Source organism: Lepidothrix coronata, unplaced genomic scaffold (assembly GCF_001604755.1).
Source record: "Lepidothrix coronata isolate B3197 unplaced genomic scaffold, Lepidothrix_coronata-1.0 Scaffold1, whole genome shotgun sequence".
NCBI lineage: Eukaryota > Metazoa > Chordata > Aves > Passeriformes > Pipridae > Lepidothrix > Lepidothrix coronata.
In genome coordinates this window covers 4,444,079-4,470,435 of record NW_016690181.1, presented here as the reverse complement: position 1 = coordinate 4,470,435, position 26,357 = coordinate 4,444,079, and the positions used below count along the sequence as shown (strand labels likewise).

General features: G+C 38.9%; 1 protein-coding gene across 19 annotated transcripts in view; it reads left to right on the top strand.

Annotated features, from left to right (window-relative positions):
- CELF1 (CUGBP, Elav-like family member 1) overlaps positions 1-26,357 on the top strand; it is a 61,390-nt gene that overhangs the window by 34,658 nt on the left and 375 nt on the right. For 11 of the 19 annotated variants that reach the window (XM_017808511.1, XM_017808460.1, XM_017808501.1 and 8 more), the window contains 11 exons: positions 174-222; positions 3,499-3,633; positions 3,813-3,892; positions 4,277-4,438; positions 5,822-5,903; positions 8,893-9,021; positions 13,716-13,829; positions 14,011-14,196; positions 15,057-15,200; positions 16,869-17,036; positions 22,916-26,064. In XM_017808511.1, coding sequence (XP_017664000.1) covers positions 174-222; positions 3,499-3,633; positions 3,813-3,892; positions 4,277-4,438; positions 5,822-5,903; positions 8,893-9,021; positions 13,716-13,829; positions 14,011-14,196; positions 15,057-15,200; positions 16,869-16,996 — 1,209 coding nt within the window. In that variant the 3' untranslated portion in view covers positions 16,997-17,036; positions 22,916-26,064. Of the gene's footprint in view, positions 1-173; positions 223-3,498; positions 3,634-3,812; positions 3,893-4,276; positions 4,439-5,821; positions 5,904-8,892; positions 9,022-13,715; positions 13,830-14,010; positions 14,197-15,056; positions 15,201-16,868; positions 17,037-22,915; positions 26,066-26,357 lie in introns of those variants that run through there. The other 8 variants (XM_017808522.1, XM_017808548.1, XM_017808557.1 and 5 more) reach the window with 8 other exon arrangements.

Here is a 26,357-nt window from a genome sequence, read left to right as displayed (position 1 = left end):
GAGGAATGATGATATGTAATTAGGAAAGCCTTTCTTCTAGGAATTTATGTAATGTTACATATGCACCTCTAGACGCAATTTAGACTATAATATCTTCCACAATTCTTCTGGGATGTATTTCATATAATATGAAGTGAATGTAGTAGGATTAAGTAATCTTTTTTACGTTTCAGATGCACCATCCTATCCAGATGAAGCCAGCTGACAGTGAAAAGAGTAATGGTAAGCTTTAGTAAAGTCTCAGTTTGGTGGCGTTATTTGTGCTAATTGGGAAGCTTGAGGATTTCCCTTTTGTTAAACAGCTTTTGGAGAAGTCTTGAATTGGAGGCCTGATTTTTTAAAAGAAAAATATGAAAAGAGAAAGGTATGTTTTGAATATAGTAGGTAGTATGAGTGATGTCTCCAAAATTCCATGACTCAGAGTATCTCCCACTGCTGCTGCTTGTGGTAGAACCATGTTGTCAGTTAGGGAAACATCCAGTGAGTTCTTCTTTGTGCTAAGGTGGTTTAAATCTTTGTTGGGGACGTGGACAGTGGGATTGAGTGCACCCTCAGCAAGCTTATGGATGACGTCATGCTGAGTGCTGTGGTTGATACCCTAGAGGGGAGGGATGCCATCCAGAGGAGCCTTGACAGGCTGGAGAGGTGGGCCTGTGAGAACCTCATGAAGTTCAAAAGGCCAAGTTTGCAAGGTCCTGCAAACATGGATACAGGCTGGGTGATAAGTGGATTGAGACCAGTCCTGAGGAGAAGGACTAGGGGGTATTTTTGGATGAAAAGCTGAATATAAACTAGCAGCATGCACTTGCAGCCCAGCCAGCCAGCCATATTCTGGGCTGCATCAAAAGAAGGGCTAGCAGGTCAAGGAATGTGATTTTCCTACTCTACTCCACTGTTATGAGATCCTACCTGTAGTACTGCATCTAGCTCTGGGACCCCCAGAACTAGACATGGACCAGCTCAAGCATGTCCACGGGAGGGCCATCAAGATGATCAGAGGGCTGGAGCATCTCCCCTGTGAAGGTGGGCTGAGAGAGTTGGGGTTGTTCAGCCTGGAGAAGAGAAGACACCTTCTAGCAACCTTACAGTAGCTAAAGGAGGCCTACGAGAAGGATAGGGAGGAATTGTTTATCCAGGAGTCTAGTGATAGCACAGGGGATAACAGTATTAAACTGAAACAGATTTAGATTTAGATTAGATATTAGGAAGAAATTATTTACTGTGAGGATGGTGAGACACTGGAACAGGTTGACTAGAGTAGCTGTGGATGCCCCATCCCTGGAAGTGTTCAAGACCTGGCTGGATGGGGCTTTTAGCTGCCTGGTGTAGTGGAAGGCATCCCTGACTGTGGCAGGGACTTAGAACTAGATCATCTTTAAGGTCCTTTCCAACCCAAACTATACTATGATTCTATGAAATCTAGAAGTGCTTTTTCAAGTGCTTGTCCAATTTGGAGCAAGGCCTCAAAGCCTTTGAAGGAAGTTTATTGCAGCTAGGGTGGGAATCAAAACTACTTCTTGTAGTATACAAGAAAGGTTGAGAATTAACAACAGTTCGGTAGAGAAGAAAAACTGAGTATTTCTGTACATTGACCACTTAGATGGATTAAGAATTGAGCATCCACCACTGGGTAAATGATCATTTAGTCATGCATTTTCATTTTGAGTTTATATACATACATACATGCATGTTCAAATATATGTGTATCTATGTATACTGCTGCAACATAAGCAAATAAAGTGTTTAGCATCTTGTAGTTTCAGCCTTTCTAGGCTTGGCTGAATTTTATTTTCTTCATTTGCAATAGTTTCTATAAGATTAGTGTTGCATCATGGAGAAGATAATCCTTGTTTCAGAAAGCTTAGGTCTTAAGATAATTGAAAGCAGACGATAGAATATATGGGTAGCATAAAGTAGGAGTAATTCCATCTGCAAATTCCTTCATGTGTTTACAGAATAAGTTTCTGTGTAAATACATATGGAAGGGAGTCATTCCTTTGAAGTATTGTTGGAAGGAGAACTGAATAGGTTCTCTAAACTAAAATGCATCTTCCTTTACATACACACACACACACACACACACACACACACACACACACACACACACACACACACACACACACACACAGGTATCCTGGGAAAATAATGGAAAGAAAAAAAGTAATGGAATTTTAGGGTGATAATTCCGAGACTATTGCATAATTATATGAGTTTTAGTAAAAGGTGTAGGTAACAACAATAAATAAAGCATTAGTTAAGAAAGTATTTGAACTTGCCACTAATAAAAGGGATTCTGGATCTCTTGAACTAAAATGGATTGCAAAAAGTATTAAAAAGCAGCTTTCCACTCTAAAAGCGGAAAGCGAACTAAGTACAACATTAAGATTTAATAGCCAGTTAAAGTCATATCAGCTGGAATAGTCTGGAATTTTCCTTCCTAGCATCATAGCACACTCAGCAAACAAGTTGATTTCCCCTCACCCTGGCACTGAATCAGAGAAGACTTAATTGAAGCTTCAAATTCTGCTACAGCCTTCATCATACTATATTTTATATTGTGATGAATGCTGTATTTCTAAACTGGTTTATATTTTCAAGTGTTATTCTGCATAATTTGCTTCATCCCATAAAAGAAAATGTTTCAGAGGTGGTTAACATCCTTAAATAAGTAAATCAAGAGGTATAAAATTCTGCTCTGAATTCAAATTTACCCCACTCCCTCAAGTGACCTTTAACTGACATTAGTAACCATTAACTGAAAAGTTAAAAGAAATGTCTTTCTGAACCATTTATTTTAAAATAATCTGCACACTGAAAGGTATTCTTCAACTCTAATGTGTCTAGTAGCATCAGGGTTCAGAGGCAAGATACAGTACAACACAGTCCATGGCTTATTTTTATACTTTTGGTACAAATCAGCACATATCACTTTTGGTGCATATCAATAACAGAAATAAAACTGTTCTGTTTTAGAAACTGCTGTTGCTTGCGCTGTTGAGAGAGGAGCATAAGGAAGTAGACACATCTAAATTTAAGTGATTAGTAGGATGAAGAGGGTAGAAAGCAGCTTTCTGCAGTTCACTTGCTTGTTTATATACAATTAGGTATGTTGGTAGTCTAAAGATAGAAGAGGCAGAGGAAAGACAATGAAAATAGTCCAGTAAACCACATTCTTTTCTTACCAGGAACTGAAAAGATACAGAGAAGTGCTGAATCTGACATATTTTTTCCTTTTTTTTTTTTTTTTTAATCTTGCTGCTCACAGGCTTTGTAAGGAAAAATCAGTGAATTGTAAACAAAACATCATAAAACAGGCATCCTTCAGGTTCATTGAAGTATCTCATATGCATCCTCCTTAATCGAAAACACAGTCCGTTATTGGGAATCTGGTTGGGATAAGTCTCTACCCTAAATACAGGGTAATAGAGAAGACTTGACAAAATAAGATCTAGTAAGCACATATTTGCTGGTAATACTCTTTACCTTTTGATTTCTTAGCAGTAGAAGATAGGAAGTTGTTTATTGGAATGATATCCAAGAAGTGCAATGAAAATGATATCCGAGTGATGTTCTCCCCCTTTGGGCAGATTGAAGAATGCAGGATATTACGGGGCCCAGATGGCCTGAGCAGAGGTAAGCAGGAAGCTTTTTTGGCAATTGGAGGATACTGCCTTTTGCAACTTAACATAGCATTTCAGCTTTTTCTGTGATTCCCCCCCTACACCCCCCCCCCCAGGCACTTTGATTTCTGTATTCATCCTGGTAATTGTGGATGTAGTGGAAGATTTGGTTTCTTTTTGCTTTTTTCCCAGGTTGTGCATTTGTGACTTTTACAACAAGAGCCATGGCACAAACAGCAATCAAAGCAATGCACCAAGCACAAACCATGGAGGTAAAACAAGTTAGTGGGTGTCAGGAGCAGATGTAATTTGTCAGGCAGTCATTGTGGAGTTTAAGGGACCAGTGGGCATACAGAGAAGGATAAGTGCAGTGTGTGTTTCTTCACAAATACTGTTTCTGGACCTTTGTGTTTGTTCTGCTCCTATTTTTAGAGTTCAAGATAGGAATTTCATCTGCAGGGAAAATTCCAAAATACAAAATAGAATTAAAAGCAAACACAATTTTAAACCTTTAATGAAATGTGCTATTTGAATATATATATATATTCAAATATATATGGGGGGAGGGAATTGCTTCCAGTGACAGGGTTGTAATGCAGTATTTTTGTGACTGCTGGGGATAGCAAGTATGTAACTGTTTGAATTGCTGTTTGCAGGGCTGCTCTTCTCCCATTGTGGTAAAATTTGCAGACACGCAGAAGGACAAAGAGCAGAAACGAATTGCTCAGCAACTCCAGCAACAAATGCAACAGATCAGTGCTGCCTCAATATGGGGAAACCTGGCTGGTCTCAACACACTTGGACCCCAGTACTTAGCAGTGAGTTTCTGATTTGGGTTCTTTTCATCTCTTAAGGGATTGCAGTGTCTGACTGTCTTGCAGTGTTTAATGTATTCATTTTTAGAAGGCTTCTGATAGACAGGGGCAGGATTCTTAATCCCTGTTGTGTGGATGAGAAGGCTGAAATTGTTATGTGCTAACATCTAGTCAGGATACATTTAAGGGAGGATTTCCACCCCAGTCACAGAAGCCCTAATTACTGAAACCCTGGGGTTTTCTCCTACATTCTGTAGACTGACTTCGTGCTTTTTCTTTATATATTACAGCCTTAAAATTTACCCATGTAAATGCCCTTTTCATGTCTATCTGATGAAGTAGTTCTCGTATTCTTTTATCATTTTTCCTTTTTCAGCCTTTATTTCTCTTATCCTCTTCCATTGAAACCAGAAACAGTACTCGGCACTGTCCAAATAGAAAAGGTGATCAGACTGGAAACAGAGTAAAAAACCTAAACAATAAAAACCAAACAAATAAACAAAAATAAACCCTACAGAAAATAGAGAGAAACTACTCTCTTTAGCAGAAATAGTGCAACAGACTGCTGGACTAGCTCTTTGTCACCAACTGCTGTTTGTCGCTGATTTTAGTTGATTTTGCTGGGTCCCTAAGGGATCAACTTTCCGTAAACTGATGAACTCTGACTTATGTGGGTTGCTAGAGTAGTTCTGAGAACTGTATTCATGCAATATAAGGTCTGAAGGACAGAAAAAGAAAATTTCATCTCATTCTTGATATGCTGTGTAGTTGAAATGGGGCAATTCTCTTAGTACTTTTTTAGTTTTGGTAGGTTGGAATTTTTTTTACAACAGCTAGTTAATGGAAAAAGGAATTGGAAATCTCTAGCTTCCGAGCTGAGTCTGGAAATCTCTCATGTCTGTGTGCATAAGGAAAGTGGAGAAAATTCCCTCGCATGGTGACTCTTTGGTTTTGATATGACTTTACCATTTGTCCCATGCTGGCAGTGTCAGCTGTAAAGTCTGATGTGAGGTAGCATATCCTTAGGGGTGGCAGTCCTGCCTTAGGTGCTTTGAGTAGGAATTTCTCTTACACTACTGATTCTGCTTGTTTTGTCTTGGTGTATTAGCTATAATTTTCCCTCACTATTGATGATATTGAGTGAGAAAAGCATTGTGCTGTTGCTTTGGCTGCAATGTGATGCATGGGCTACATGGATTTTCACTATGGTGGTGCTCTGGCTGTATTGTGCAAGGGGAATTCTCTTTATGCTTTGCTACGATGAGGTGCATGGGCAGCGGGAATTCATTTGTGACGGCGCTCTGGCTGTGGTGTGATGCAATTTCTCCCAGAAACAGAGCCAGCCCTCACTCTCACTCTTGTTTTGTTTTTTGGTGTAATGTCTAGCTTTATTTGCAGCTCCTTCAGCAGACAGCAGCTGCTTCATCTGGGAACCTGAACACATTGAGCAGCCTCCACCCAATGGGAGGTAAGTTTTTTCCATCGGAAGACAAATTAAGTACCAAACAAAAGAGGATGAGGGTAGAGAAAGTAGCCAAAAGGCTGTAGATACATTATTGTAATTTGACAGAACTAGTCCTGAGTTTATCCACTGCTTCAGAATGAATGGAATCCTCTGCTACAAGCGTGGATGTTCCTTCTTTATCTTAGTTAAGTATTGTCCCCAAGGTAAGTGGTGTTATCCTTCCGATCTCTGGCACTTAAAATTATCTTCCACAAAGAATGCTCTCTATATTTTCATCCAAACAGGTGCATGTGTGAAGAACTGCGTTTTGAAATAGGCATTACTGCACATGTTTCAGTGATAATGGATTCTTAGTTTTCCCATTTTCAATGCATTTAAGAGCAAAACATTTAAGTTGACAACACAGTGTTGTTAGGAATGTGAGCTAGTCCTTTATTCAGGTTTTTTCATTCATTCATTTGAATTATAATTAATTATACCATTGCTGTTAGGGAAATACCAGCTTAATAGGTATGAGCGAAATTCCTTGCTGGGGACTGCTAGTCAGAATATTCACTAAGTATAGCGGTACTGGGGCTGCAAGTTGATTGTCCCTTCTGTCTTCACAGTAGAATAATAATAAAATATTGGGTTGGGAATAATAAAATACGTTAGTAACTCCATTCACCACATTCTCTAAATTCTTCTGTTGGAAAAAAATCTATAGTTTTGGTTTTAATACTAAGCACTTCAAGCTTTTAAAATTGCCTCCTGGAGTTCTAGAGTCGTTCCCAGTATCACGTGCCCTGTCTATGCAGAGTTTGATCTATAAGTGTCTTTGTACATCTGATTCGTGTTGGTTGGTGCACTCGTCAGTAACAATTACAAGCTTTTGCAAAGTGTTATGTTTTCAGTTGTAAGAACTCCGATTTTATACTTGAAGTTGATTCTAATGTCAGGTTCCTATACTGACTTTTTTCATGTTAGACCTCTTCAGAGCTCTTACATCTAAGATTCTTGCAAAAAAGCAATTGTTTTTTAAAATCAGTTTCACTAATATCCTGTAGGGTGGTGATCTATAATGATTTTGTTATGCATGTGATACTCTTTTTCTCCCCTCTTGTGTCTGTTTGAAAGCAAGTTTTGTGATAAAGGAGAAAGTATGGCAGTAAGGACTGGGGCAGGTGGAAGGGGCTAACTACCTGAGATTTTCCCTGAAGTTTCCAGGGTAATTCTATCTTCACTATTTAAAAAAAAAAAAAAAACTTAAAAATTGAGAAATCATATATATAAATAGCATGTTGCGGGGTGTTTTAAAAAAATTATTCCAAGTCTGTGATTCTTTACAGACTAAGTTGTAGTTTCAAAGTCCTTTTAGTATCTCAGCTCCTTTCTTGAAATTCATAGAAAGAGAAATTAAGTAGGTAATTAGATCCCAAACTATATTAGACTTTGTAGACAAAATTTAATCTCGACCCTGTTTGAAAGCAGATGGGAAAACAGTGTGATGACAAGAGGGCAGATGCAGTGTACATGTGACAAACTGTTTCAGTTAAGGAAGCAAGCTGCTCTGTTCTTCTCGAGCTCCAGCACTTGCACTTTTAACCCTCTGTAGCACAATAAAAGCAAAAAATAAAACTTTTTTTATTTTGTGTTTTTATGTTACGATGGCACCTTGAATCTAAATAAAGGCAGAATCCCCTTGTTTTGGGAACTAAACTTGGCTAGGGAAACAGACCCTGTCACAAAGAGAAAACAATTGCAAAAGAGTTAAAAAACCAAACAAATTATACTAAAGGTAGTAGAAGTATTATAGAAAATTAGTTTATACTGCATTGTCACTTACATTTTTGTTGTCTGCTTACATGCTTAAATTACAAAACAGAGCTTTTAGTTATTTGAGATGTGTGTTTTGCCACTAAGTTCTTACTGTGTCCAAAAGATGAGAGCCACCTCTGCCTACGATGTTTTGATGTTGTTAAATGAAAAGTGATTAATTTAATTTTGGTTTTAATTATGTTGGGAAGAAATATTAGGGAATATTTGGAATTGTTAAAATAAGCAAAGATAGAGACAAAAAATGGAAAATAAGGGAAAAGGGAAGAGAGGCAGAATTGGAAGAATAAAGCTAGTCTACCAAAGGATGGCTAAAATACAGAATTCAGGAAGAGATCCATTTCAGTGATAATCCCACAGCAGGAAAAGAGGGCAAAATGTGGTGCCAGTACTGAGCAAATGGTTTCATTCAAAAATGATGACTCAAGATGAAGGTGAGTCAAATGAGTAAACTGACTAGTAAAAGTTCATAAGCACAGAGGTATCTTCTTGCCCCTGCAGTATTCCTTGCTGCCTACCTACAACGTGATGTTTCCTGTTTTCCTTGCCACTGTGTTTTAGCAGCTAACTGGCCTACACAGACATTGATTGTTCTTGTGGTCAAGAGTTGCCACCTAACAGTTGTCTCACAACTGACTTGTTTCTTGACTGCCAGGGGGACCAAACAAAACATGCTGATGGTGGGTTAAAGCTGTGACTCTGTGGCCAATGTGGTGTGAGACCTGCTTGAAATAATTTTGCAGTTACTGCTGTTCCCATTCCAAGGGAGTGGCGGGACATGAAAGTGGAGGAATGTGTTGGCCTGGTGTCTAGGCAAGTTCTCCAGCTTGCACATGAGCTGTCAGATCCTGACTTAACTCTCATTTAAAGCTGCTGTGCTTTTGTGACTGGAGAGAACACTGCTTAAAAATTTCTGTACTCTGGAGTCTACGTCTGGGATAATGAATTACCTGGCCTTTTCACCTACTAAATCACATCTATCCGGGCAAAGAAAAACTTCTTTTTTAATTATAGCAAGGAATCGTGATACAGAAAAGATCAGTAACTAGTATTAAGCCTGTTGCTTTTAAGCTCCTTTCTGTTACTCTCTTGTGACGTGCTGAGTTTGCTGGATCTGTTACCCTTGGTTGGTGGTGACTATTATAGGAGAAACTCTGCATTCTTCAATGTGTTGCAGGACTGAATGCGATGCAATTACAGAACCTGGCTGCGTTAGCAGCTGCAGCCAGTGCAGCTCAGAACACACCGAGTGGTACCGCTGCACTCACTTCCTCCAGCAGTCCCCTGAGTGTGCTCACCAGCTCAGGTAAGAGACTGCCTGTGCTGCAGTGCGTTATGACATGGGTTGCCTTAGGAGTCCTTTCAGGATAGATATCATCTGTTTTGTCTATCGCTTTTTGTCATTTTCATGTTGATTCCTTAATACATAAACAGTTTTACTAGTAGATTCACTGGCCTTTGCTTAGGATAGATACCTTTGCCACCAGCAAAGGCTTTTTTACCTGCTGTGTTCCTTCCTCCAGATGGTCAGATTAATTTAGAGTAAAAAGAATTTTTGAGGTCATAATGAAGCAGAAAGGTAGGTGACCTCCTTCCAGTCATTTTATTACAATCTCATCACATACTTGATTTATCTGTGGTTTTAGGCAGGCACTGTGGCAGATGTGCCCTGTTCCTCTCAACATGGAAACAGAAAATGCCTTAAGCATGAAGTAATGCATTCTATGCACTAGGACAGTACTGTTTATATTCCATAGATGAAGAAAAGGATACTGTAACTTCCTCATAGAAGCAGGAAAACAGAAACCTAGCATATGTACTGGAAAGCAGTTGTCTAGAACTTGGTGTACAAGTTGCACATAAAAATCTTCCTCTTATATGGCTTTTGTGTGTTTTGTTTGGGTTTTTTAACTTTAGGCTATGTATATTAACCAGAGACGCTAAAATGTCTGAGTAGTGTTCTTTTGCTGCCTTACTGTCAAATGTGCTCATTAAAAGCAACAAGCAAAAAAACCAAACAAATTCTGTTATGCTTACAGAAGACATGCTCAGTTTTTACCACAAGTGAGGATCAGTATTCTACTCAATTATTTCTATCCTATTTTGAGTTATTACTAAATCCTGACATGGGAAGGGAGACCCTGTATATTCAGTGTGTCAGTTTTACAATATCTGTGGCATCCAGCCTACAGAGTTGACATCCTCACCTGTGAATGTGAGCGACTAAAGGGAGTTGGAGGGGATTTTAAATTTCCACAGGTAGCTTTTTGAATTGTGTAGAAGGACCAAGGAGCTGGACCGAGAGGTTAAGAGATTACAAGGAAAAGCTGTTTAGAAACTTTGTCACATGATTGGAAGTTAAGTTATGGGTGCTTTGCACAGTTTTCTACTTTAAGAAATTCCCAAGAAAGAATGTAGTTCAAAGAGTATTCTGTTGCTGGACATTTTTTACATAAAAACTTTGTGGTCTGCATCCTTAAAAGATTAAAATTTTAAAATTTATCTTTACTCCCAACTATGTATTTTATTCCATAATTGAAAAACAAACAAACAAAAACCAACAAAAAATTACAAGTTGAGGCTACAGAAGAGCTGCATTTATACCCAATAATGCTGCTTCATCATTAAGGGAATACAAAGGTGAATATATTTGACGATTTCTCCTATATTTCTTCATGCAGTAGCAGAGCTGAAATTGTCAGGTTACAATTTGCTGTGAGTGGCATTTAGAACTAAGGTTTCCTCATTGGCTGTCTTGTCCAATGACTGGAGCAAGTTTGTTCTCTGTTTTGTTGAGGTGGAGGAAGGGACTGGCAGGTTGTGAAGTTCAAATGTCAGATGTGCTAAAAAAGGCAGAGACCGACTCTTCAGAAGCGTGTAGTGAAAGGACAAGGGCAATGGACACAAGTTGCAACAGAGAAAATTCTGACTAAATAGAAAAAGAAAATTAATGGCAAGAGTGATTAAGCTCAGGAACCAGGTACCAGAGGGGCTGTGGAATCTCCATCATTTCAGAGACTGAGAATGCTGTTGGAAAGGACCCTGAACAAACCCTGAACAAACTCAGAGGTTAGACCAGCTCTGAACAGACTGTTAGACTGGATGATCCACAGAGGTCCCTTTCAAGTGAAGTTATGCTGTTACTGTGTGATTCTTTGGAATTTGTTTCCCCTCTGTGAATTTTGGCTGTTTCACAGAACTCTGGAAGTTCTTTTTCCCTTGATGAAAGACATATTTCAGGACTCTGTTCTATTTTTGATCATGCTGGTGGAGGGGCTCATTTTTAAGTACTTTCTGTGCTCAATCCAAATAACCTTCTGATTGCTGGTCATATCAATAAATGATTGTGTGTCAACAATTAAGTTATCATGATGGGACATTTGAATTAATATTCAATACAGATGTATCAGTTCACTCTTCACAGGCTTATAACATGAAGCAGGCAGTATTGTGTTGCTCTTTAAACTTAATTTCAAGTATAATTTTAAAGAGTAGAGATGACTTTTGTTCAAAAGAACATTTCGGAGGATATGCGGTCTACAAGTAGTCAGTGACATCAAACTCTAAAACAGTTTCAGTACTTTTCATTAAAGGTATGAATATGCTTCACATTTTAAAACTGAAATTTGGTTTAGGGGAAGCCTCAATGTGTACAGACACATTCAATCTCATGATATTTCCTATGATTATACAGCTTTTTTTAACTCTTTAGTCTGAGGTACTGTTATGTCTTACAAAAGCAAACTTGAAATTCTCTTTTGATTAATATTTATATGCACATTCATTCTGTATGTATTCACATAGATGTCTGTTTGAATCCACACAGAAAGCATCTATCCATCCTGAACCACACCCAGACCTTGAAAAAACTCAGTATATAGCAGTTCAGTACTATGTAAATGCCTGCCTTGTCTGTGGAACATATGGCAACATCTACTGTGATAACCTCTTAAACCTAAGTGCAGATGAGGTGGCTACCTCCTTGACTTCTCTCCATCTGTCATCCAAGTGTTCACCTGATGCTTATTTGGACATTTCTCCTCAAATTGCATAATTGGTGGAAAAATCCAGGCAGTCCTTATGCATAGTTATCTTTTTTACTTTCTTTCATCTGAACCGATATCATTTGTGTCTGGGGAACTTGGAAGTCCACACAGTGCAGTCTGTGGACTATGAATAGGCTGAATGTCAGAATGGTTGAACTCAGTGGTGTTAAGTATTTTTTCCGTGCTGTCTTCCTACCCATTTCAGACAATATTTTTAGGTAGTTCCAAGCAGTATTGTGTATTTTGCTGTGGACTAAGATAAAGCAAAACCTTCAGCCTTGCTGAAGATGAGCTTTTCTTTGGAACTGAACAGTCTACTGCTGTACCCACCTATAGGTAACCGATGTTGCAGAGGCCTTGGCCTTAGATAGATTCATTTAAACTGCTAACTTGTGAAAGGGATGTTCCAGAAAATATTATAGAAATATCTCAGGATTGGAATGTCTTGTCTGCCATCTTTTTGTCTCTGACACCAATAAGAATTGTCTGCCCCAGAGCAAAATAGAACGGTTGCAAATGCTGAGGTATGTTTCCATTTCTCCTCCTTCTAAAGGCAACCATCAAAGGTCCAGCAAAGCCTAGATGATTTTGATGGCCTTAGTGTGTCTCTGGCAAAATTGTTTTGAGAGATATCATAGTATTTCTATTTTTACTGGAACTAATTCTGGTACAGTTCAGTCAGATTCATTGCCTGAATTTAAGTTCTCTTCAGCTTGTTGCCTGGATTCAGATGACTGAATTAGGACAGACTTACTGTTTCCTGAAGTTTACCAACCTCCACAAGTTGTTACTTGATCTCCAAGTTTCACTATCTTTCCTAGCTGTTCTTTATTACATATTCAAATTTTCTTTTTTACATATTCAAACCTTCTCAAATACTTTCCACCTGGTTCTCTTAGAATTAGCCTTTTTGACTAGATAGAACTCAGTAGATAGATCTAAGAAAACGTAACCCTAATAGCAAGAAAAAATCTCCAACCACCCACCAAAAACTGCACAGAAACAATGTTAAGAATTAGGGATGGAATAAAGAACAGGTACAAAGCGATACTGACTTTTCGTGCCTGTTGCTGTGTGCTGTTTTCTGATCTAAAATATATCATAAAAAAACATAAAGAACAGAAATGATGACTAGAACTGTGGAACTCCTTTCCTCTTAGGAGCGACAACCTGAAAAATGGAAGACTGCTATGGGAGAAGGATATGATTAAAGCCTACAAATATATTAGTGTTATGATGAAGGTGAACAGGGAAAGAACAGTCCTTAGATATTTCAATAAAAGAATTGCAGGATATCAGGCCAAGTTGTCAGCTGACAGTTCAAAAATAAAAAAAGATATTTCTTTGCATAGTGCATGATTAAATTGCAAAAGTCATGCCTTAGAACATACTAGAGTCCAACAATTCGGTGTTCAAAATGCAGTGAAATTAATGAATGAAAATTTATTACAAAGACATTGCCTTTGGCTGAAAAAATCCTAGATTCACAAATGGCTGCATTGGTCTATAGACTATGCATAGGAAGCATTCCTTTGTAATTGCCCAGTATTTCTGCTCTACTGTTATTTATCTCCCTTTAGTCATTATCAGGAAAGGGGTGCTGACTTATTTTTATGTATATAGGAATTTCTATACTAAAGGTAAAAATAAACAAAAGTCTTCAATTTTCTTGGTATTTTCAGTACTAAAGCATTTCTTGCTTTGTCTAAAGAAATTTCAGATTGCTCTCTAACTTTTTGCCTTAACTGCTGCCATTTTATTGTGGATGAGTTTGGGGGTTTTTTTTAAATAGTGTTCTCATCTGTCAAATGGCTTTTTTTTTTTTTTTTACATAAAGTATACTATGTTGCCTTCATCTGTTCCTTACTAGCCTTTTTTACAGAAATAACTTAACAAAGTTGAATTATCAGGACCAAAAAATATTGCTTGAAGTTTAATTATTTTATTTTAATAGCAGGTTCCTCACCTAGCTCCAGTAGCAGCTCCTCTGTTAATCCAATGGCCTCTCTTGGAGCATTGCAGACGCTGGCAGGGGCTACAGCAGGCCTCAACGTTAGCTCTTTAGCAGGTAAGTTATGTGTTGTGGTGGTTGGGGGAGTAGCTGATTAACATTCCTTGGCCTGTGCTGGTTCTGTGGGGTTATTTTTTCTACTCCCTGCTTTTTGTAATACTGCAGAGTATTTGAAAGGTTATCAATCTGGCTCAGTGGAAGCACTCAGTCATCTTTTATTTCCTCTTTCTTAATCCAGGAATGGCAGCCTTAAATGGAGGACTTGGCAGTGGTGGTCTTTCAAATGGGACAGGTAGCACAATGGAAGCCCTCACACAGGCTTATTCTGGAATCCAGCAATATGCTGCTGCTGCACTGCCCACACTCTATAACCAGAGTCTCTTAACACAGCAGAGTATTGGTGCGGCGGGAAGTCAAAAAGAAGGTAGGCAGAAAGCTGTAAAAACAACTTGAGAGGGGTTGTCAAAAGGGCAAGGTTAGCCCTTGCAACTACCTTATCTGCAGATCTTTCATTTGGTGGCATTTTTTTAGAATCTTGGAGTTACTGAAGGTAAAGAAGGAAAACCTGCACGACCTTTCTGTAAAGGGCTGCCCAAAGTAGTTTTTGTACAGGAGGTTTCTCACAGGGTTTATCTAGTCTTAAACCCTTTGTAATCATACTCCTCCATTTTCTCGGGGGGAAGAAGGGTATAAGTGTACAGCGTGATACATCCCACTGTCAGAGAATCAGATGTGGTTTTATTAATGTCATTTTCTTGGTCCTTCACCTCTTCCCATAGACACTTATGCCAGTCTCTTCACTCTTCAGATTCAGGTTCAATTTAATATTTAGTGTGAAGTAATGAAGAATGTAGGAGTAAGTTTTCAGCAGAATATGTAGGATGTTTAGAAAAGAATCTGTCAGATATAAAGCAGTACAATGATTTGTATTTTGTATTGACATTCACTTAGTTGTTTTGGGACCACAAGCTTTGCATAGCCATTTTTGTTTTAGTCAACATCTGGGAGTCAAACTTATTGTTTGAGCAAAGATCTGTGTTTTGCACAATGTGTAAATTTCAAGCAAAAATGGTGAGAAAGAGCTAGAATTTTTTGAATGATCAATCCCCACAAAGAGTCATGCTAATTTATTCTGGAATCAAGTTCTCTGCAGAAATGTGAACAGCAATTTGATTGTTTTATCCAGAAAATTTGGCTTGAGTGGCTCTTTCACCTTTTTTTTGTGCAGTGGGCATATGTTATCCATGCTCTTTCTGAATTTATATTCCTACTTGTCGTTTGAAGGTCCAGAGGGAGCCAATCTGTTTATCTACCATCTTCCCCAGGAGTTTGGGGATCAGGATCTGCTGCAGATGTTCATGCCATTTGGAAATGTCGTCTCTGCCAAGGTGTTCATTGACAAGCAGACCAATCTAAGCAAGTGTTTTGGTACGTTGGTACAGCTTCCTCACAAGGGGAAGTGGAGAGGCAGGCACTCTTCTGTTTGTTCTCTCTGAGGACTCACGATAAGGATCCAAGGGAATAGCATGAAGATGTGTCAGGGAGGTTTAGGTTGGATAGTAGGAAAAGGTTCTTCATCCAGAGGGTGGTTGAGCACTGGAACAGGCTCCCTGGGAAAGTGACCACAGCACCAAGCCTGACAGAGTTCAAGAAGTGTTTGAACAATGCCCTGAGACACATGGCGTGATTCTTGGGGCTGTGTGAAGGGACTTCAGTGATCCTTGTGGATCCTCTGCGATTCAGGATATTTTATAAATCATTATCTGTAGAAAGGTAGCTTTCTAGGTAGATTTTTTATAATCTCTTTGAGTATATTGTCTAGTCTAGCTTTTAGGTCAAGTAGGGAGTCTTTCTCTATCTTCCTGAAAAATAAGTAAACCAAACGCTTTCAGCAGCAAACTGTATTTTCCTGATTTTCATTGTGACTTTACTTTTCCCAATTTCATACTATTATGCCTCGTTATACTCTTCTGGCCCTAGATAATTCACCCTGAGATTAGCTCAGTGGGTTAGAGCATGGTGCTGATAACACTAGGGTCATGGGTTCAAACCCCATATGGGCCATTGACTTAAGAGTTGAACTCAATGATTCTTGTGGATCCCTTCCAACTCAGAATATTCTGTGATTATGATTTGTGTTTGCAGACTGTAATCATGGTATAGTTCCTTCTCTTCCCTCTTTCTGTCTTTTCAACAGTTGTTTGTGTTGCTGTATATACTACTTAGTACATTATAATTATGAATTATTTATATTAATATCTTTATATATAATTATTGTGGCTACTGTATTGCATTCTTGTAGTGCTATAAGCTCTTGTGACTCTTGTGATAGATGGAGGTTCCTTCTGTTGGAATAGGAGAAGTGAGCCTTTCTCTATGGTTTTGATAGCTTTGTGTCTACATAATATCCTGAATTTTTTTGTATTTGAGGCAAGCAGTGTGGACAATCTGATGCTTTGTGAGAACACAACAATATGCTGATCATTAAGCTGTTACACGTGCATATTATGGATAGGTAGCCATTGACTGGAGTGAGTTATTATTCCCAGCTTATTTAAAATAGGCTCCTTCAAAATCCTAGATAAGTTTGTTTTGAGGATGATCTTTTCCAGGAATGATATATAACTTGTCATCCAAGAGAAACCTAAATATAATAGTGGTACAAGTGCTACACTTCCTAGACAGCTACTTCACTTCAAAAAAATGTGCTCCCGTAGTGTCACGAGGGTGATTTCAGTCTTGTATCTTTAATGAGCTTTTGCATATAGATTAACATTTTCCACAGTTGGTTTTCTCCCAGGTGTGAGTTCTTATAAAACAAACAGCAGTACTCATTTTTGTTGATAGACTAGAAAATGTTATTTTAATTTCCTGAGCTATGTGTATCTTTTGGCCAAAGTTCCATATGTCAGAAAGCAATGATTTGTTTGAGAGCCCTTAGTAAGGAGTTATTATGAAGAGTCTAAAACACCTGTGAGCTTCCGAAGGTGGTATTTCATGCCAGCTTCTCTGACCTTGTGAGTGCCTGCATTTCCAATTGTGAGTAGCTGTTTTGGGCAGCTTTGTCATGTTTATTATGTCTTTTCCTTTCTTCAGGTTTTGTAAGTTACGACAATCCTGTCTCTGCACAGGCTGCCATTCAGTCAATGAACGGCTTTCAGATTGGCATGAAGCGTCTGAAAGTACAGCTCAAGCGCTCTAAGAATGACAGCAAGCCATACTGAGCACCCTCCCCTCCGGGACTGGAGTGAGAAGGATCTTCTGGTAAGTTGGAGAGGAGCGCACTTAAGTGATTCGAAGCCCTAAGGCTGTGTTTTTACAGTCCTGGAAGCTGATCCATGCCTTCTATCTGGCACATCTTCCCTTGAAGACTCTGCTGCAGCCTCTGCTGAGAATCCCGCTTCGGATGGAGGACAAGTTTGTGCTTTTGTTTCCAGTGTTTTACTTTGGAGTTTAGGTGCCATATCGCTGAGGTTTTTTTGTTTAGTTTTGTTTTTTTTTCTCCCTTATTTGAAGTTTGCTGTGTTTGTAACCAGTGTGTGTTGAGAAGGACCAATGCCAGCTCCTTGTGGATGGGGAGAGAAGGTTAAAGGGAGCAGCAGAAACTGACACCACACTGCCTTGGGTAGAGAGGAGAAGGGAGAGCAGAAATAACGCAGAACAGCTGATGAAAACAAAGACAGGGAAGGAGAACAGTCTTGGGTGAAGAAGAACCGACTCCATGTAGTCTTTGTCATGCCCCATCTGCTCATGGAAATTTCCTTAACTGTATGCCATGGTGAGGATTTAGTAAATCATCTCTAAAGCAGGAGACAGGCTAAAAGAGTGAACATATTAACAAGCCAAAGGAAAACTGCAGTGTTTTTTTTTTTCTGCCATATATAAAGTAGTGTTTATATAGCACTGTGAATGTACACAGCACTTTATAAAATTATTAGATAATGTCTCTGCCCAGAAAATTTCACTGTCCGTTTACAGTGGAATATTAATGAGATGCAGTGAATTTCTCCATATATAAGAAAACGTCTCCTATGTACTTTATCTAGGTTTTGTGGGAAGGTAGAGACAACGTAGTCTGGATGAATACATCTGAGGCTGGAAACAAACTTTTGATTCCTGGTAACCTGCAGACGTTTTTTGACAATTTTTCTTCTTAACAGTTGATCACATTCCCCATTTCTGTGGAATAATGTCCTTTTTTGCTATGATAGCTATGAATTCCTTCTCATAAGCATAATGTAAGTGCTGATTGTTTATTGAAATGATAACTTCCTCTTTTGTTGAGGGGTTTTTTTGTTGTTTGTTGGTTTTTTTTAACAAACAAAACAATTTGTGCAGTGACATGGTCTAGTAATTAGGTGTTTTTTTATACTGCAGTTTTCCTTTAAGGTGGTGTGTACCAGTGCAGAACAGGCTAACCCAGGAGCTGTGGAACCAGAGTATTGAGCCATTCATTCAATCTTTTTCTGCCTTTTGGTACTAGCTGTTATCTTCTCTATTGAGGGAAAATAGAACACACCCCTTAAGTGCACACACACTTTTTCTGCATATTAGTGAAATTGCTAATGCCTTGCTAAGGGCCTTTTGTTATTCACTGGTTTTAGAGGGCTCAAAGGACTTTTGACACTCTGGCCTGAGCTATTGTAAGAAATCCGTGTAGAATTCCATTTCATAACCACCAAAATCCACCTCTGTCACAAGAGGAAGTTTACAATTTCTGTGTGTCTATAACAGAGGTTCGATTTACCTCATATTTTCTTCTTTTCCTTGTTTTCTTTGTATTCCTGCTTTGTGAGGCTGTTTCCCAGGGCACCAGCTAACACTGCAATCTGGAAGCCAGCTGCTAGATGATGAGTGCCTGGGTCAGAGGTGGGGTCAGAACTTTGTGTTCTGCTCCACCAGGAGGAGCAGTAAACCCATCAAACCTGAGATCTCAGTCAGAATCCCCACTTGTGTGCAGTGATCTGTTGGGAACGTCAGGCATTTCCAGGAACTGGGCCCCCTGTGATCTCAAACCTCAGAAAACAAGGCCTGACCTGTAACATCCAAGGGGGAGCCCTTTTCAGCTCTTAGATTGAAAGTCAAACAGTTAATGTCAGTCTGTCCATATTGATGGCAGACAGATACATCTGTCAGTATTATTCAAATAATTTTGTGGTGGCTAAATTTCAAAGGCCAGATTGCCAAATTTCCCAGTTATGCTGGCATGTGGTACCCTTCTATGTTAATTATTTGAATCTCTCTAGAAACGTAAACATACACTGAAGTGAACCATGTACACTTGAATTCTGCACCATGGGAAAGATGTGTCCTGGTTTTCTGAAAAAAGAGTGTTGGAGTGTGAAGGCCTCCAGGGTGATAATGGGATTTTTTTATATATATATAAATAATATACTTTTCAGAAAAAGAAAAAAAAAACAGGAAAAAAAAACATAGTTGGGAGCAACTGCTCCAAGTGCAACCTGCTGTAACCAAGAATGTTGTTTCTATTTTTATAGAAGTTTTATACTGCTCCAGGGTGGAGAATATTTATTACCTAAATTATTTCACTGGAAAAAAAGGCCAGGGTTTTGTAGAATCCTGAATGTGATTGTTTAACACACATAATGATGTGCATGATTGAAACTACTGATTTTCAGTGGCCTGTTTGCAGCCCAGCAACTGCTAAACGAGGAAGATGAATGCTGTGAACCAGTGGAGGAGAGCACTGTGCTCTGGGGTCTCTACAGTCACTCTTACCTTCTTTGTACCCTACCCCACTGTACTGTCAAAGACCTTTGTCCTGTTTTTCTTTTAACCTGATGCTCTGGCCTCTTTACTAGTCATTTCAGTTGCCCATAATTAGATATTTTAGCTTCTTCATCCTATAGTGTGTCCTCGATACTGTAACTGACAGATCAAGCTTGGCATTGTTGCAAATAGGTGTGACCCCTGTTGACTTCAGGAGATTCACCAGTTTACACTGTGGCTTAGTTTGATCAGTGACTCCTCCCAGACATAATCACCTTAAGTCACCTAACTTGGGCTAGCTCTTGTGCCTTACTGGCATAACTATAAGTATTGCCAAAAAGAAAAGGAAAATAAATCTATGCAGGTTAAATTTTAAAAAGATGTGATCCTCAGATGGTTTGACTCAATGCAGTTCAGCTCTCTTCAGTAGAGAGCTGCATCATTTTTCACCAGCTGAAGATGTTGCCCTTTTTTGTGTATTTGTTTCAGATTTCCTTTTCTTGGTGTATCAATGTGTATGTTGCCAAAGTTAATAAATGTATCAAGTTTGTGACTTGGGCAGATTTTTTTTCTGATAACAGAACTGATCAGATAAAGTCAACTTTCTATGTCTGTTTGATGGCTGCCACTGATTATGGAGATTTAGGCTGCTCTTGCTTTTCAGTCTTAAACCAGTTTTCTTCCTCACTCATTGGCAGGAAAGTCTGGGATTTTGGGTACTTGGGATTTACATATTTTATTTTATTCTTAATTCTTATCATGCTCTCATTCAAGTGCAAATCAAATCAATGTCAAATGCTTTATTTCCTGGATAGCAAGATAAAAATCGGTTGGGTTCAAATGAACTGCAGAAGGTTGCCTGAAGTAGCCACATAGACAAAGTATGCTGTATGCTCAAAACCAAAGAATCTGCATTTTCCACAACAAAAAGTAGGACTTCAGATTAAATACAATTCCTTATTATGCGTGCCACCAGGAAATATTTAACATATTTTAAATTACAAGGTGGGATTATCTACTTCATAGATTTATTTTTTCTCAGGAGATATTTGATTTTACTGCTGTAATAAGGTGAAAGTATTATGAACTTAGTCTGATACTACTTAATGTCAGTATTTTAGTAACTGAAATCATAATTTTTTCAGTCCCCTAGATAATCAACAGTCCAAAATAGGATAGCTCCTTGTAATTTAGTTTTTTCTTCCATTAGTGCAAAGCTTGCATTATTAAAAAGTTCCTTTGATATATAGTAACTAAAATTTAATCCTAAGCAGAATGAGGATTGGAATTTTTCAAGAATCTCTGAGTCAAAAATGGGGAATAGCTGTTTATATTTTGTTGGTGAGGTAGTTTCCTAGCTGTGGACATTGCTATCTGGAAAATAGGCACCTCAGAAAAATTTTCACTGGCAAATACATGTATCAAGAAAAAGTGCTTCTCCTGAATACTGAAAGTCACATAGTGTGATAATTCTATCATGCAAGCTGAATCTAACTGAACTGTTTCTTCTTGTTAATGATTGTGAGTTAGGGAAAAACAGCCAAACAGAATGAAGTTGTTCCTGTTTCATTTGTAAGTGTCTAAATACAACTTGCATAAAGCAAATTTCAAATGAAGGGTGCAACTATGAACATGTAAGATGCTTTGAGAGCCTCTTGTTGTGGGCATTTAAACCTGAGGATGTTTTATATCCCTGAACATACCTAGCACAAAATATGAAACACAGAAGGCAGATTTATCACTGTTGTGAAAATTAAAAAAGGACAAACTGGAATAACTTTCTCCGAGTCTTTAAGTTCTTCTGCAGCATCTCATGGTTCTGTTCTTGTAGGCCAGTCTTTCCATAGGACTTTGATGAAACTTATTCTTTCCCCTCAACATTGCTAAGTGAAATATTTGAAAAATCTCTGTAAAACAAACAAATCACACAAAGCATTTTGATGGTGCATGCATAGATATCACTTGATTTCATGCTGCTTCTTGTTTCTCATGCCTCAGTTCATGATGAATTTGCCTTTCTAGTTTAGTAGTGAAACCTTACACCTATCTGCAAACTATCTAGAGTATTTCTAGAAATATAGAAAAAACTGCAAGAGTTTCATTGTACTCTGTTTGCTGGAGTTGGTTTAAACTCTATACTTAAAGTCCTTTCCTTTTATTGGAAAGCATGAAGAGCAAATTAATCTCAGCAGTACTAGTAAGAGGAGTGTTGCCGGTTTAGTTGACAATGTGCTTCTTGTTGCTTTGGAACTAGAAACAACACTTGTTACTCTCAAATATGCTATAAATGCTGTAAGATAATATGCAAATCTCACCTTGTTCTAGTCTCTATAACCAGCAGCTTTGAGATGTGCTGAAGACTAAGCCACAAACAGGAGCTAAAGGGGAATTGGGGAGGCAGAAAAAGAAAACAAATCACTTCCTCTCTCTTCTACCTCCCACTCTCAACCCAAAATGTTCCTTGTCACTTGCAGATCACAAGCTGAGGGGAGGGAACAGAGGTATTTATATCACTTAATATAAAAATTACTTTTTTATAAACTCTTCAAGAAAACTTCAGGAAACACAGTTTTTCTGCTCATCAAACTGGCAACAGTGACTGTAGAGCTTCTCAGAGCTCAGAATCCCCTCCTCATGAATTCAGGGAGCTGGGGGCTGTTACATAGAAGGTTGGGAACAGAAAATCCCTGTGCAGGTCTAATGGTATGAAAAGTGCGCAGCTAGGACAAGTCTTAACTTGCAGTCAAGTCTTAAGGAATTCTTCTCCTATGTGTGGGCTTTTTGTCTTGTATAATCTTTTTTTTTCCCCCCTTTTCCAAATCACCCACCCCCAGTTTCATGGGCTCCTAGGGAATGAGAAGGGACTGTAACTGAAGGATTTGCTGGGCTACTACTGCCTAAGAACTTCACATGTTAGAGTGCAAGGAAAAGTCTCAACCGTCAAACCACCTGTGAATCCCTTGTGTCCTCTGTCTTGTCTGTCATGGTCTCAGTCTCTGTGGCCAAATGTTAGCCCTGGAGTCGTATTTTTTTGAATTTGTCTCCTGGGGAGGGAGCCTGCTCTGTTCTTCTCCTAAACAGAGGTAGTGGAGACACTGGGCACGGGGTAAGGTGAATGCATGCTAATCGATGTGTCACTAGGCTGTGGAATGCTCCACAGACTGGGTGCCGAGAGGGAAATCCAGGCCTCTGCTTCCATTTGGTTTCTGGCAGTTTGATGTTTACTTGGTGTCCTTCATGTACTTTGACTTTTACTTGTCCATCGTTGGCATGTGCTGCCCTCCCCTGTCAACTCCCTTCCCCAGGAGATCTCATTGTACAGTGCCCATTCTTGTTCTCTCTCTCTGTGTTTGGATGTACTGCTCTGTGTAACTCAGTGGGTCTCCCTCTTTCTGGTTTGTTTTTTTTTCTAGATTCCTGCCGTTTGTTCATCGTTGTGCCTAAAGCATGTCGATGTGGCGTTCAAGTACATCGTCCAAATCCTTGTCTCTTCAGCTTCTCTGATGCTTGAACTCTCACCTTTGACCTTGTGTTGACCTTTGATGCTGATGTGTATTTTTATTATGTTTGTTTCTTTCTTTTTTTTTTTTTTTTGTGCTGCCAAATTGGTTTTGCTAGAAAGACTGCTGAAGGGGAATATTTAAACTTGCATTTGAATATAAAAGAATTTCTATTTTTCTAGACCTTCGTAAGATAACCACTTGATTTTGTGAATTTGATTCTTTGTAATTGTCTTCAGAGCAGCCTTGCTAGCATACCTTGTGGAGTATTTGTATTTCTGTGAACATACAGCCAATCACTTTCTAGGCTTAGTTTTTTCTGTGTGCTTAGTTTTAAAAACACAGTTCGAATTAAAAGTCAATTATATGGTGTGACTTAATCTTTCAGGAGACTTCCTAGTCACATTTTGCTGATTTGGTTTCTGTGCTTGAGGAGACAGCATGTGTTTTTATGAGTTCAAACTTGTGACTTGAAGTGGCATCAACAGAAAACACTTGAACTACATTTTCCTCTGATTGTAGCTACATTTTTGCCCTGGCATTTACTGATTTTTTTTTTAATTATTATTATTATTATTTTTTCCCCTGCTTCCCTGTGTGATTATCAGTCTGCAGTGAAAATTTGATCAAAGTTGATGTTGTATTTTGTTAAGCTCCAGCATGCTTGGTTTTTTTGTAACTACAATCTCCTCAGCAAAATGTGATGGTTTTGTTTTAATCTTTCAAACTAAGATAGTGCCCAGAAATGTTTTGCATGTTTCCTGCTGTTTTCTTCACACCCTCGTATATATCACCTTCACCTCTCTGTTTTCTATAGTTTGTGCAAAAACTGAGCAATTTAATGAGTTTCAAAGGTATCCTTTAAATTGGTGGTTTTGGTATGACAAATATCTGATCAGAAGCCACCTGAGGGCATCTACCTGTGCACTTAGACTGTCTGCCTGACAGAGCACCTGGACCTTGTTCCATATCCAGTGCAGTCAGAGGCTCTGAGGGTGCTTGGTTGCACTGTTCACGTAGTAGAAGTTTTGGTGGAAGGGCATAGCTGGGAGCAGGAAGGTCGGGGAACTTCACAATATTTCTGTTTCCAAAGTTATGTGAAGTCAAGGCTCCTTTCAAACACTTATGAGCATTTTGTACAAGTCAGGGCACATTTCTGTGAAGTCCATCCCCAGTTTAAGACCATCAGTCAGAGCTTGGTGGCAGGATTCTGGAAGAATCTAGGTTAGCTCGTGAAACAAAGCATTTTAAATATCCCAGAGAAAGCATTTGTAAACCTGATCCTACAACTGCTGGCTCTTTTCCCAAGTGACAAGCACAATACAACAGCCTCTGAAGCTGTTACCTGAACAGGGTACCATCCCCAGCTCTCTTCTCAAGGGCCTTCGCTGGGGAATCTCTGCGGAGATTTTTTAATTTTTGTTTAGTTTTTAATTGGGTAATGAGCTGAGCAGTTTTGCTGGCTTGCAGGATGAACTAGAACAGGTTACTGCTCTCTGGGTAGCAGGCTTCCCCCTGCCCTACATACCGTCTGCACAGGTAGGAACTGGGAAGTAGCTTCTAGATGAAGGCACCTGAAGAGTGTGTGCTGTGATGAAGTTTCAGTCAGTAGCAGCAAGCTAGTGTAGGTATCTTAACAGTAGAAATAATGTGAAATGAAATCCCAGGAGAAGGGTTTTTGCTGAGAAAACAAATAGAGTTTCATTGGATAGAAATCTTAATTTTGTCCAGTGTTTGGGATAATGCAAAGATGTAAAGATTTTTTTCTACCCTACTCCCGAGTTGGCTGAGGATACTGTATTCTCAATAGGTGTTGACCAGACTTGTGTAGACAGTCCTTAATCTGCTTATAAAACAGAGCATGTTTGGATATGGTACATATACCTGGGAGTGAAATGTGAGGCTGGATGAAGAAAGGGTAGAGATTTATTTATTTGGGAAGTAGGGTTGTGGGCTGGCTGCTGTTAGTCCCACAGTCTGAATGCACAGGGCTGTGTGCCAGAGGGCACTGATGCCCTGCAGTGTATGGAGTAACTATCAATACATTTCTGTACATGCGCATTTGGTTCCATAAGGAACTTTGGGGAAACCTGTGGAAAATTATCTGAAGAAAACCAAAATGCCAAATGTTGGGTGTTTCTTTCCTTTCTTCTTTCCTTTCCTTCCTTTGGTTGTTTTAATTGTTCTGTGGTGGTTTTAATGGATTTGAGACAGTGGAGCAGCAGCTGCCTTTCTGATTTTTGGCTGCTTTTTGTGAATAATTTAAAAAGAAAATTTACATTTTGGAGACAAACCTGTGGGCTTTTTTATTGGTACAAACATTGTATTTAACACTAGGGGTTTTGTACAGTTTTTTGCCTTTTCTACTAGAAAACAATGTAAAGTGATTCACAATGTGACGAGAAAACAAATTGCCACTATGACCAAATGTAGAGTCTGTTCTGCAGTAACAGGATTTAATCAACTCGAAGTCGTGGTTCAGTCGTAGAAATGCTTTTCTTTACCTTGTTTGAGCTGTTCCTTTTCTTCTTGTTTTGATTTGCAAAACAAAATGTCTTTTTGTGTGAAATTGTGTTGTACTCTGTAGAGAATTTACTTTAATGGTTTAAAAAGCAGAGGAGCGCATGTTGCTTTTCTGATCTGATCACAGAGTTTGTGTAGTGGATTTAAAAATGAAAAGATTTGTTACAAGTTTGGAACAAGCAAGTATGTGTTAAAGGAATTTTTCTTCCTTTTGTGTGTGTGTGTTTTTTTTTTTTCTTTTTGTCCCAAAGGGCAACTTAAAGCTGTTTTAATTGCACAGACACACCAACAACAAGTCATTTTGTATATGCCAAGTGTGGTACCTTCCTTTGTTTATTTGCTATTAAACTGTTTGAGAAGAGTCCTTGTGTGTTGTATTTGTGTCTTAAACTTGAGGTTCTTTTGGGGTCCAAGCATGGGAAGATGGGGAGAGGGAACTATTTTCTGGTTTCTTGGCTGTGAGCCACAAAACTTTTCATGGCCCAATACCACTTGTTCTGGATGTACAGCATAGCCCTGGATTTTAACTTCCATGTAGACAAGCTACTTTGAGTAGAAATTGAAAACATTTTTTTGGTTGAGACACCTCCGCTTTGTATCGTTTGACAGCCAAGTCCTCTTTAGACATTAGGTACGGAGAAGCTGAGAATCTTGGATAATAAGAGTACGTGTTATACTGCGGAGTGAGGTGTAGGCATATCCAGCCTCACAGAATGGATGCCATGTGGCCACGTGCCTGTCCGTGCACTGCACTTAATGGTGTTTCAAAGGCTAAATACCTTCGGCGTAACACCAGACTTCAGCAGGAACAGCACGTGTGCGTGGTGGTGTG